General features: G+C 41.7%; 1 protein-coding gene across 7 annotated transcripts in view; it reads left to right on the top strand.

Moving 5' to 3' along the window:
• MAPKAP1 (mitogen-activated protein kinase associated protein 1) overlaps positions 1–13,635 on the top strand; it is a 233,883-nt gene that overhangs the window by 102,532 nt on the left and 117,716 nt on the right. For all 7 annotated transcript variants that reach the window (XM_027556277.1, XM_027556273.1, XM_027556274.1 and 4 more), the window contains one exon: positions 7,022–7,194. In XM_027556277.1, the coding sequence (XP_027412078.1) occupies positions 7,022–7,194 (173 nt within the window). The remainder of the gene's footprint in view (positions 1–7,021; positions 7,195–13,635) is intronic.

The raw sequence follows: 13,635 nt of genomic DNA, 5'->3' as shown, positions 1-13,635 counted from the left end.
CCCTCTCCCAAGTCTGGTATCATGTTAGTAAAGGCTAGGCTGTTGGTAGGGCTTGTCTGGTGGCTCAGACGGTAAAGAATCCACCTGCAGTTCAGGAGACCTGGGTTCAATCCCTGGGTTGGAAAGGTCCCCTAGAGGAGGACATGGCAACCCACTCCAGTATTCTTGCCTGGAAAATCCCCATGGACAGAGGAGCCTGGTGGGCTACAGTCTCTGGATTCACAGAGTCCAACATGACTGACTAAGCGCAGGCTGTTGGTAGACTGTAGCCTCCTTTGGTCCTTGTTGAGGGAATTAGGGAAGAAGGTACTGGTGGAATGGAACTGCAGCCATTCCTTTTAAGAGAGTTTTAACTTTTGAAGGCCACAAATAATCCTTTTATCAATTTGCATCGTTTTTGAGATTACATCCAAGTACTGCATTTCGGACTCTTTTGGCCAATGGCCATGATGGCTACTCCATTTCTTCTAAGGGATTCCTGCCCGAAGTAGTAGATATAATGGTCATCTGAGTTAAATTCACCCATTCCAGTCCATTATAGGTCGCTGATTCCTAGAATGTTGACATTCACTCTTGCCATCTCCTATTTGACCACTTCCAATTTGCCTTGATTCATGGACCTAACATTCCAGGTTCCTATGCAATATTGCTCTTCACAGCATTGGACCTTGCTTCTATCACCAGTTACATCCACAACTGGGTATTGTTTTCGCTTTGGCTCCATCCCTTCGTTCTTTCTGGAGTTATTTCTCCACTGATCTCCAGTAGCGTATTGGGCACCTTCTGGCCTGGGGAGTTCTTCTTTCAGTATCCTATCATTTTGCCTTTTCATACTGTTTATGGGGTTCTCAAGGCAAGAATACTGAAGTGGTTTGCCATTCCCTTCTCCAGTGGACCACATTCTGTCAGACCTCTCCACCGTGACCCGCCCGTCTTGGGTGGCCCCACAACTCTTAACCTCTGTTCAATATACTTTAGCAATGATACATTGGGACCAGAGTGTGAAGGGTATTAACTGTCATGCTAAAGAGCTAGAATGCTAACACTGGGGAGGGCCAGCATGTATTTCTGTGTGACAGGCATGGTCAGTGATTAGAGAAAAATCACTTCAGTAGCAGTGAGAAAATAAAGATTTGGAAAGAGAAGAGATTTTTAGAGATAGGGAGATAAGAGACTGCTGCAATGGTCTTGCTGAGAAATGATGAAGCTTGAACTAGGGCAGAAAGATTTGAGAGATATTTCAGAGACATTTGAAAGGAGTTAAGGTTCTTAGCTTAAGTGATGGAGTAGGTGGTGAGAGCCATAAATGAGATTGAATATGGAATGAGAGAAGCTGAAGGAGGAAATGGGTCTTGGACATGTTGAGTTTGAGATTTGGCTGCACTGTCCAGGCTATAATGGACAGGCCGTGTAATGTGAACTCTGAAGTCTAGTTGGTCTTCATCAGTTGCGTTTGTGTTCAGGAATAGTTTGGTTCAAGAATACTTTTCTTTCTGACACCTGAACCAGGGGCATTTCCCAATTTGGGAGCTGCTCTGGAGAGAGTTGTTCAACTCCAAACTTGTCAGCTCAATGCGTTTCTTACTTTTTATTTCTTTAATAAAAATGACTTAACCTGCCGTTGAAAGTGTCTGAGTTATATTTTCAGCTTATTTTCCCAACAGCCTGTCAGAGCACTGGCACATAGTGTGTCCTTAATAAATTTTGCCAGATACCTTAACATAGGCTGCATTTTCAAAGTTGATCCTTTCTTTTACTTAAAGCTCTCTTAAGCTCTGTATAGTAGCTCTTTTTTTCTCCTTTTTGGTCATTTAATTATAAATATTTTGTTTGTAATTATAAAAATTAATACCATGCTCAGTTTAGAAAATGCAGAAAAATATAAAGCAGAAAATTAAAATGAAACACTCAAAATCCCGTGTCTTAGGGAGAATTCATATTCACTTTTTTGTATATTGGTATAGAAAGTATTGAAATATAGTAAGTGTCTTTTCCTTGGGTTAATGGTTCTATTGGATGGAAGGGTAAATTTTTTTTTTTAATCTAGGAGGCTTTTTCGAACTGTCTTTAGTCGAGGTTGCTTCTGAGCTCTCATAGTAGCCTGTACTTTCCCTCTTAAAGCTTTATGCACATTGTACAGTATAGATCTTCAGCAGACCATGAATTTGGTGAAGATCTGCACTGTGTCTTAACTTTGTCTTCAGAGCCCAATATGGTGTTCCAGTGGGTGTTTGTTGAATGCATGAGAGACTGGGAAGGATGGAGCTAAACCAGTTTCCCCTGTCTCTGTTGTGACCCCTTCCTTGTGCTCTAGTTATGCCTCCATGTCCCCACTCTGTATTGTGAAACACATAAATTGCCACGCAGTGAAACTGTATGATACGATCTTTGTTTATTGCTAGTTGCTTTTTAATAGTTAGATGTTAGCTTTGTGGAATATTGCTTGCCTTGATGTGTGATGAATACTTTTAATCCTTTGGTCACCTTTCTTTTTTTAAAATAAGTTAATTACTTTCTATTATGTTGATGGATTGTTTTATGTTTTAGATGATTCTCTCTAAATATTGCAACACAGGGACTATTAGATAGAGCTAACTGCCACCACCTTGAGTTTTTTCCGAAGAGGCTCCTTATTAAAAAATACATAATTTCAAGGTTTGTGCAAGGCATTTTTCCCCAGTCATCAGTGCCTCAAGATGGAATTAGAAGATTAAAAAGATAAAGCGCTTTATTCATTTAATAAGTATGTGCCATATTTATTCTCATAGTTTTTCGCACACTTGCTATTTCACTATGAAATAGAGGGTACCATAGAACTATCTGCTTTCATTTCCTAGACAGTGATGACTCCTTGCAGTCAGATGGCAGTGGCAGTAATCTCCGGAGTTGCAGTCCTCCCTGGTTCTCCTTGGCCAGCTCCTTAGAATGCCCCCTCTCGAGGAAATGGCAGTGTTTTGGGCATGTTTTTGAGAAGGAGCAGGAGACAGTTGTCCAGCCTTGGAGAGTGGGGACTGATTCTATTTAGTATAACTTTAGTGAAAGAAGATGCTGAGGTTTAGAGTGGAGGCTTTGGAGTCAGACAGACATGGATTTGAGTCCTGGCTCTTCACTTCAGTAATGGGATCTTGAGCCGATGACTGTAGCCTTGTAAGCCTTGGTTTTCTCATTTATATTACGAGGGTAATGGTAGAACCCTACCTCTTATAGTGATTGTGAGAATTAAATAACTTAGGCAGGCATTTAGCAGAGTTTATTTAACACTTAGCTGTAAATAAATGTTAGCTATTATTATAATAATAGATATTATTAATAGGACTCCTACAGCATCCATCTTTGGCCTCATGTGACCTTTAATAGACTTGAGTAATAGAAATGGGTCTGATTATAAAACTTAGACCCTTTCTAGATACTGCACTGCATTTCTAAAGCACTTTATAATTTACAGAGTACATTCACATTTGTCATTTCATTGAATCTTTGTATCTTGAGATACTGTGATTCCGATAGCCCCTCAGTTCCAAGTTCTTCCAAGAAAGGAGGAGGAATAAACAGAAATAAGAAGGGAGAGCAGTGACAGCAACTAGAGGGTCTGAAAATGAGTTTGAGAAGAGAGTGGTAGGAGGGTGTGTAAACCCACTCCAGAAAGATTGCGGCTGTTTTCACTTTAACCTTTTGACTGCCTGACAAAATGACACTTGCTGTTTAGAGACATCTTTGCTAGTCATTGGAGTTATTACTTCCAAGCTGAAAACTGTGTCTGTGTGTGTGTGTGTCTGTGTGCACGCGCGCGCATGTACACATGTATACATGCATGAGAGAGAGAGCTTTATGTAGGAGAATTATCTTTTGTATTATTTGTTTTTATAACATAGAGGGAAGACAATAAAGAAAAAAAAAACAACCCTATGGATCTAATATTAGATGCTGGGTTATATGAGAAGTGGAATTTCTCTAAAAATGTTTTCTAAACTGATTTTATGTATTTCCTTACTCTAGTTCTGATATTTTTTTCCACCTTTAGATCAATACAATCCTGTAGAGGATGTTAAAGATGGAAGCAGTTGATTGTTCAGGTCCCTCCATCTCCGTCTGCTACCAGGAAACAGGCCCATAGAAGTAGGACGAGTGGGATGGAGGGAAGAAACTAACGTTTATTGAGTTCCTACCATGTGTCCCAGTAGGCATTTGAGTCATTCATGCATTCATTCTGTAGTTCAACAGAGTTTTTTTGGAGAGTCTTCTGTGCACCAGGCACAGTGCTAGCCATTGTGTACAGAGCAGTAAACAAAGCAAACATTATTATGGCTGTCCTCATGGACGCTCAGAGGCCAGTGGGGAAGGCATACACTGAAGATGCACATAAATAAATAGGTCCTATCAAATTGTTAAGCCTTCTGAAGGAAACGAACAAGACAAGGGTGAGAGGGTTGACTGTGGAAAGGTCGTCTTTCTATAGGATTATGAGTGGAGGTTTCTCTGAGGAGGTGTCATGTGAGCTGAGCCTTGAATACCAGTAGTAGCAATTCTCACAAGAACTCTCTGATAGACAGCGCATCCTATTGTTATCACCTTATGTACCAGCTTGAGACCACATGTTAGAGAATGCAAAAGTCATAAGAAGGAGCCTCCTAGATAGATACATGAGTAACACTTGCAGTGGCCTTAAGAGGGGAAGAAGCAGTCAAGGCACACACATTCAGGACATTCCTAGAAGGCCAGTGTAGCTGAAGTAGGTGGGGGAAGAGAGGCAGTAGATGACGTTGGAGGGTTAGGCAGGGGTCAGATCACGCAGTGCCTTGTCGCACACTTCGTGGAGTTTGGATTTCATTCAGAGTATCATAGGAGCCACTCAGTGAAGGAGTTTCAACAGGAGTGTAACATAATCAAATTTGATGATGCAGTTTGGTATCCACAGTAGTGTAGTACTGTAGTGGATCGTGTAGTACTGTAGTCTGTATCAGGTGAAAAAAAATCACTTACAAGTGGACACCTGCAGTTCAAATCCATGTATTCAGGGGTCCTCTTCATTTTTCATCTATTGGCAGTACATGAGGGAAGGACAGGGGCTGAAGGTCAAGAGGCACGGTTCGTGGGAAGTCTGAGGAGAGAAGCACAAGTGTGCAGTATGGTCTCGGGGGTGCAGGGATATAGCAGGCTTGCTGTATGGCACCGAGTGTCTGAGTTTTATCATCATAGGATTTAAAGTAAAATCCATCTGTATGGTTGCATGATTTTTCTCCAGTGTTTAGCTGAGGAATGCAGAGGGTTGGGGTCATATAAGATTGATGCTCTGCAGACCGTGTCCAGGGGAATAAGAGCGTATTAAAATTGTATTTGTGGAGCTTCCCTGGTGGTCCAGTGACCAAGGCTCCACACTCCCAGTGCAGGAGGCCTGGGTTCAATCCCTGTTTGGGGAACTAGATCCCACATGCCACAGCTAAAACATCCAGCTCACGGCAGCACAGATCCCATGTGCCGCAGTTAAGACCTGGTGCAGCCAAATAAATAAATAAAAATATTTTAAAAAATCATATCTGCAAAGGAATGATTATAATGGCTATGTAGTCTGGGGGTGGGGTGTTGGGAAATAAGGGTGACTGATAGATAATTAAGAGGTGGTTCAACAGATTATAGGGTAAAGAATTTGAGGGACTACTTGAATAGATGAGGTAGAGGTTATTAAAGTATATTCGGGTTTTAACCTTGTGGTCTAGAGGTTAGGATTCAGCACTTCCACTGCCACGGCCCAGGTTCAGTCCCTGGTCAGGGAACTGAGATATCCCGCAAGGTACGTGGCAAGGCCCAAATTTAAAAACAAACTAATTAATTCAATTAAAAATTTTAAAGTGTATTCAGTGAGTAGGTGTTGGGATATTGGAGTTGTTCTAAATCTCCAGTATACCCAGCGCAATCAGTGATTTGAAGAGTGGATGAAAAGGCATTGGGGGTGACGTGGTCTAGGGATTGAGAGCCTTGGGTATTGGACAGATTTTTCTTTTAGAATGATGACAGGAATTGGGGTGGGAAAGACTGACCAAGAACTCAGGCCTTAGTGAGGGAGCAGGATGACCAAAGGCTGGTGGGTAACAGAAACAGGAAGGGAGAGGGAGAGGCTGGTACAGTTGGGTGGCTTGGGTCTTAAAGGAACAGGGGTTTTTGTTTTTGTAAGAAAGGAGAATTAATAGTTTGGAAATAGCAGGACCAAGAATACCCACTCTGCCTGTTGGCCTTAAAGGTTTGGAGGTTAAAAAGAATAAAGCAAAGCAGTCTTCTGGACAATAGAGGAAGTAGTATCCTCATGACTGGCAGGTTTCAATTATGGCAAAGAGGTGGAGGAATGTTTTTTAAAAAGAAGTAATGATTTATGGGGAGTTTGCTGGTTCGTGCAGGAGTTCCAGAGGGGAGTGGAGGGCTTGGGAGAGAGGAGAGAGAGGTGTAGGGGAGGGATTAGGGACATGTAGGTCAGTGTGAGTATGGCCGTTAGGGCAGTAATAAGACCAGAGACCCTTGAACTTTAGTTCAGATGAGTGAAGTAAAGAGATGTACTGCATAATGGAGTTAGCCCCCCATCGTCTCCGAGAAAGAAAGCGCTTGGTTCCAGTACTGCTAAATGCTTCCTCAGAGAATATGGTAGCTTACCCAAGGTCTCAGGGAGTGATATAGCAGTTTTCAGGGAGGGCAGCTGATGCCAGGGTCAGTCTGAATAAGCAGCAGAACAAGTCTCCTGACACCAAGCATTAGGTCTGCTCACCACTCTCATTTGTTCATTTTAGCTGTAGTGCTCATTTACCTTACTGCTGGCAGAGCTGGATCCATTCGAGCAGCAGAAAATTCAAATTAAAAAAAAACGAAACTCTTAAAACTATAAACAATGTTTCCCCTCAGGACCACCCCAGGCTCATAAGTTGGTCTGTGCCCAAAGAATGAGAGCACAGGTCCTGGAGGGCAGTCGTTGTAGCCCAGCAGGGTCTGCGTGACCAGAACTGTGTGCTTTACCCTCACGCGTGTGCTCTGTCCACAGGGTCACGTAGGCACAACAGCGACCAAGAAGATCGATGTCTACCTCCCCCTGCACTCGAGCCAGGACAGACTGCTGCCAATGACGGTGGTGACCATGGCCAGCGCCAGGGTGCAGGACCTCATCGGGCTCATCTGCTGGCAGTACACCAGCGAAGGACGGGAGCCGAAGCTCAAGTAATCCTCCCTTTTCTTGGCTGCTCTGGTTTCTGGCTGTCTCCTGGCCACCCGTGCTGCCCTTTGGGCCCGGCCAGTTTTTCTAGGCACTGGCCTGGGAGCCAGATGTCCACACTGATCCAGGGCAGGCTGCTCACCAGATCTTGGGCCTGTGTAACTCAGGCTTGTTATCTCAGAGAGTCTACCTGCCAAATAGACCCAAGTTTATGAATCCGGACCCAAGGAAATGCCTTTCCAAAACCTTTTATGATGCTTGCTGATTTTATAAAAGGGGCGTGGACGGTAATGGGAGGGAACTCACGTTTGTTGAACAGAGATCATGAGATGGACATGGCGCCAGACACTGCATATCTGATTTCTCATTTAATTCTCCCACTTCCTGTGAGGTGAGCATAGCAGTTCTTGTTTAGCAGAGGAGGCAGCTCAGGATCAGAGAGTTGTTCTTTGCTGCTGTTACACCAGTGCGAGTTGACCCAGTCAGAATTTGATTCCCAATCTGTTTGATGCCATGATTTTTACATTATTTCCCTTTGATCTGAATTATAGTTTTCTTTGTTACCAGGCAGTGGTCCAGTTTTTCCCTAGACTCCATTCCTCATTAAACTGTTACATTAAAAATGCAGTGCTTGAAAGTAGTCTCTGTGCTTGTACACCATAACTTGAAGTTTAAAGCGGTTTGCTGCTTTAGTCCTCCCGTACTTGAATGTCTTGTCTGACAGGCATCCTCTCCTAGCTTTATGTGCCCTTCCTAGCAGTAGGGCTAAATGTCGTGGTTGCCTTCGTTTTGGAAATGGATTTTCATGGATACGTTTTCTTCTCATTTTGAGTTAGAATGGTCCAGTCTGTCGTGTGTGTATTTAGGTACATTAAATTTGTACTTTAAATCATTCTTTCAAGTTCTCATTGACAGTGCCTTCCACTTTGCCAGAATAAATTGTGGATATAATGATAATCCTTATTGTTCCTATGGCAGTAGGAAGCCTTTCCAACCAAGATATCACATAGGCTCAGAAAAGGATTGAGTCTGCAGCTGTACTCAAGGCTCAGCTACGGTGTTGTTCCTTTTCAGCATAAAGTGGAAACAAGCCAGTGCTAGTGACTTCATAAGTGTTGTCTGAGTTAATGCTTAGAATATTGCTTGACGTGGGAACTGAAACCAAGAGAGGCAAAGGAACTTGCCCCGGGTTACACAGTGAGTTGAGCTGTGGCATACATTTTACAAACAAGGAGACCAAAGCGTGGAGAGGCTGAGTAACTTTTCTATATTACATTGTAAGTGGTAGAACTGGTATTTAACCCAAGAATTTCTTCTTTTTTTTAATTGAATAAATGATTATTTAAATTCTGTAGTACTTTCATGGAACTCTGCTCAGTGTTATGTGGCAGTCTGGATGGGAGGGGAGTTTGAGGAAGAATGGATACAGGTATCACAACATTGTTAACCAGCTATACCCCAATTCAAAGTAAAAGTTTAACATAAAAATTAATAAACAAACTCTATAGTGCTGTGCAATTTTAGGGAGTTTCACACATATGATTTCACATAATTCCACAATAACCCTTTCTTTCCCTTCCCCTATATTGCCCTCTCTTCCTTCTCCCCACTGGTAACTACTGTTTTGTTCTCTGTGTCTGTAAATCTGCTTCTTTATTGTTTTGTTGTGTTTTTTAGATTCCACATATAATGATGGCATATGATGATGGCAGAGTATTTGTCTTTATCTGACTTATTTCACTTAGCATAATGCCCTCCAAGTCCATTTATGTTGCTACAAATGTCAAATTTTATTCTTTTTATGGCTCGGCTTCCCTGGTGGTTCAGTTGGTAAAGAATCCACCTGCAGTGCAGAAGACTGCCTGCAATACAGGAGACCCAGGTTGGATTCCTGGGTGGGGAAGATCCCCTAGAGCAGAAAATGGCAGCTCACTCCAGTATTCTTGCCTGGAGAATCCCATAGACAGAGGAGCCTGGTGGGCTACAGATCATGGGGTCACAAAGAGTTGGACACGACTGAAGCAACTTAACACACACACGGTAAGATGACGTTGAGCATCTTTACATATGCGTATTTGACATCTGTCTTATTTTATGAGCTCTCTGTTCAGGTCTTTTGCATGTATTTTAGTCAGGTTATTTTCTTCTTGTTGAGTTAATTTTAAGAGTTCTTTGTATATTTATCAGATGTGTTTCTTGTAAAGACTTTTCTCCCAATCTGTGGCTCATGTTTTTATTCTCTTAACAGCAATTTTGGCAGAGCTGAAGTTTTCAATGTTAATGAACTCCAAGTTATCAAATTTTTCATAGATTGTGCTTTCGGTTTTACAGCTAAAAAGTCATCACCAAACCTAAGGTTACCTGCTTTTTCTCCTATGTTATCTTCTAGAAGTTTCATAGTTTTGTGCTTTACATTTAGGTGTGTGATCCATTTAGAGTTAATTTTTGTGACACGTGCAAGGTCTGTATTAGGAATTCTTTTTTTTTTTTCATCTTAATATCCAGTTGAAAACCCATCCTTTCTGCACTGAGTTGCCTTTGCTGCTTTGTCAAAGATCAGTTGACTGAATTTCTGTGGGTCTATTTCTGGCCTATAAGATTTTTTTAAAACATTCCTTAATTTATATTTCTCTGTAAGATTTTAGTGAAACACCACCTTTTTAGGAGCACCCATTTGTAAAAGAAAAATAAAATTCAGTGAGGTTTCACCCTGTCAAGAGCTTGAGATGGGAAATATGAACTTGTTCTTGACACAAAACCATGTTTATCTTACTTGATAGATAATTTTAAAGATTTGTATGAATAATTTTGAATAGTCTTATTTTTTATGCAATTTTTATTTTTTTGTCATATATTATGACTCTGTTGTACACTAGAATGGCCATTCCTTGCCTTCTTTTCACTCACTGGTCTCTAAATTCTGTTGCCCTTCATTAGGCTATTGACAGATGAACTACTGAAAACTTGAAAGATTTTGCTGTAGTATACAGAGCTGGATTAGTGTATTTCCGAGCGTTCTCTCAGTGTTCAGTGGGTGAAAGTTTCTGTCTGTGGAGCAGTCCTGTTCAAATGAAATACAATGCAATTACCTCACACCTGTGAGAATGACTGGCATCAAAAAGACAAGATAACAAGTGTTGGGGAGGCCATGGAGAAAAGGGAGCCCTTGTGACTGTTGTTTGGGATGTAAATTGGTACAGGCACTATGGAAAACAATATAGAGAGGTTCCTCAGAAAATTAAAAATAAAACTTGTGTAGGATCCAGCAATCTCACTTCTGAGTATATATCCATAGGAAATGCAAACAGGATCTCAAAGAGATACCTGCACTGCCTAGTTCATTGCAGCATTATTCACTATAGCCAAGACAAGGAAACCACCTAAGAGCTCATCTGTGAATGAATGGATAAAGATGGCGTGGTGTGTGTATGCACACAGTGGAATACTACGCAGGCATGAGAAAGAAGGAGATCCTGCTATTTTCAACAATAGAGGTGGATCTCAAGGACATGATACTAAATGAGATAAGTCAGAGAGAGAAAGACAAATACTGTGTGATATCACTTAAGGTGGAATCTAGAAAAGTGAACTCATAGAAACAGAGATTAGAATTGTGGTTTCCAGGGGCTAGGGGATAAGGAAAATGGGGAGATGTTGGTCAAAGGTTATAAACTTTCAGTTGGAAGTTCTTGGGATCAAAGTACAGTGAAGTTCAGAAGTGTCAGTTCAGTTCAGCCTCTCATGGACTGCAGCAGCGCCAGGCTTTGCTGTCCATCACCAACTCCTGGAGCTTGCTCAAACTCATGTCCATTGAATCAGTGATTCCATCCAGCCATATCATCCTCTGTCGTCCCCTTCTCCTGCCTTCAGGCTTTCCCAGCATCAGGGTCTTTTCCACTGAATCAGTTCTTCACATCAGGTGGCCAAAGTATTGGAGTTTCAGCTTTAGCATTACTCCTTCCAATGAATATTCAGGACTGATTTCCTTTAGGATGGACTGGTTTGATCTCCTTGCAGTCCAAGGGACTCTCAAGAGTCTTCTCCAACACCACAGTTCAAAAGCATCAATTCTTCAGCGCTCAGCTTTCTTTATGGTCCAATTCCACATCCATACATGACCACTGGAAAAACCTAGCTTTGACTAGATGGACCTTTGTCGGCCAAGTAATGTCTCTGCTTTTTAATGTTGCCTGGCCTTTTCTTCCAGGCAGCAAATGTCTTTTAATTTCATGGCTGCAGTCACCATCTGCAGTGATTTTGGAGCCCAAGAAAATAAAGTCTGTCACTCTTTCCATTGTTTCCCCATCTATTTCCCCATCTATTTGCCCATCTGCCATGGGACCAGATGCCATGATCTTTGTTTTTTGAATGTTGAGTTTTAAGCCAGTTTTTTCCCTCTCCTCTTTCACTTTCATCAAGAGGCTCTTTAGTTCCTCTTTGCTTTCTCCCATAAAGGTAGTCTCATCTGCATATCTGAGATTATTGATATTTCTCCCAGCAATCTTGATTCCAGCTTGTGCTTCATCCAGCCCGGCATTTCACATGATGTACTCTGCAAGCAGGGTGATGATATACAGCCTTGACATACTCCTTTCCCAATTTGGAACCACTCCATTGTTTCATGTCCTGTTCTAACTGTTGCTGCTTTTCCTGCATACAGATTTCTCAAGAGGCAGGTCAGGTGGTCTGGTGTTCCCATCTCTTGAATTTTCCACAGTTTGTTGTGATTCACACAGTCAAAGCCTTTGGCATAGTCAATAAAGCAGAAATAGATGTTTTTCTGGAACTCTTGCTTTTTCAATGACCCAGCGGATGTTGGCAATTTAATCTCTGGTTCCTCTGCCTTTTCTAAAACTAGCTTGAATATCTGGAAGTTCACGGTTCACGTATTGCTGAAGCCTGGCTTAGAGAATTTTGGGCATTACTTTACTAGCGTGTGAGATGAGTGCAACTGTGTGGTAGTTTGAACATTCTTTGGCATTGCCTTTCTTTGGGATTGGAATGAAAACTGACCTTTTCCAGTCCTGTGGCCACTGCTGAGTTTTCCAAATTTGCTGGCATATTGAGTGCAGCACTTTCACAGCATCATCTTTCAGGATTTGGAATAGCTCACCTGGAATTCCATCACCTCCACTAGCTTTGTTTGTAGTGATGCTTTCTAAGGCCCACTTGACTTCACATTCCAGGATCACTCTAGGTGAGTGATCACACCATCGTGATTATCTGGGTCGTGAAGATCTTTTTTGTACAGTTCTGTGTATTCTTGCCACCTCTTCTTAATATCTTCTGCTTCTGTTAGGTCCATACCGTTTCTGTCCTTTATCATGTCCATCTTTGCATGAAATGTTCCCTTGGTATCTCTGATTTTCTTGAAGAGATCTCTGGTCTTTCCCATTCTATTGTTTTCCTCTATTTCTTTGCATTGATCACTGAGGAAGTCTTTTTTATCTCTTCTCGCTATTCTTTTGACCTCTGCATTCAGATGGGTATATCTTTCCTTTTCTCCTTTGCCTTTTGCTTCTCTTCTTTTCTCAGCTATTTGTAAGGCCTCCTCAGACAACTATTTTGCCTTTCTGCGTTTCTTTATCTTGGAGAAGGTCTTGATCCCTGCCTCTTGTACAGTGTCATGAACCTCTGTCCATAGTTCTTCAGGCAGTCTATCAGATCTAATCCCTTGAATCTATTTGTTACTTCTATTGCATAATCATAAGGGATTTGATTTATGTCATACCTGGATGGTCTAGTGGTTTTCCGTACTTTCTTCAATTTGTCTGAATTTAGCAATAAGGAGTTCATGATCTGAGCCACAGTGTGCTCCCAGTCTTGTTTCTGCTGACTGTATAGAGCTTCTCCATCTTCAACTGCAAAGAATATGATCAATGTGATTTTGGTATTGACCATCTAGTGATATCCATGTGTAGAGTCATCTCTTCTGTTGTTGGAAGAGAGCATTTGCTATGACCAGCGTTTTCTTTTGGCAAAACTCTCTGAGCCTTTGCCCTGCTTCATTTGTACTCCAAGGCCAAACTTGCCTGTTACTCCAGGTATCTCTTGACTTCCTACTTCTGCATTCCAGTCTCCTATGATGAAAAGGACATCTTTTTTTGGTGTTAGTTCTAGAAGGTCTTGTAGGTCATCATAGAACCATCCAAATTCAGCTTCTTTGGCATTAGTGGTTGGGGCATAGACTTGAATTACTGTGATATTGAATGGTTTGCCTTGTAAACGAACAGAGATCATTCTGTCATTTTTGAGATTGCACCCAAGTACTGCATTCTGGTCTCTCTTGTTGACTATGAGAGCTATTCCATTTCTTCTAAGGGATTCTTGCCCACAATAGTAGATATAATGGTCATCTGAGTTAAATTCACCCATTCCAGTCCATTTTAGATTCCTAAAATGTCAGTGTTCACTCTTGTCATCTCCTGTTTGACCACTTCCTGTTT

Source organism: Bos indicus x Bos taurus, chromosome 11 (assembly GCF_003369695.1).
Source record: "Bos indicus x Bos taurus breed Angus x Brahman F1 hybrid chromosome 11, Bos_hybrid_MaternalHap_v2.0, whole genome shotgun sequence".
Taxonomy (NCBI): domain Eukaryota; kingdom Metazoa; phylum Chordata; class Mammalia; order Artiodactyla; family Bovidae; genus Bos; species Bos indicus x Bos taurus.
The sequence above is the reverse complement of the archived record's forward strand: the minus strand, read 5'-3'. Positions and strand labels throughout refer to the sequence as shown.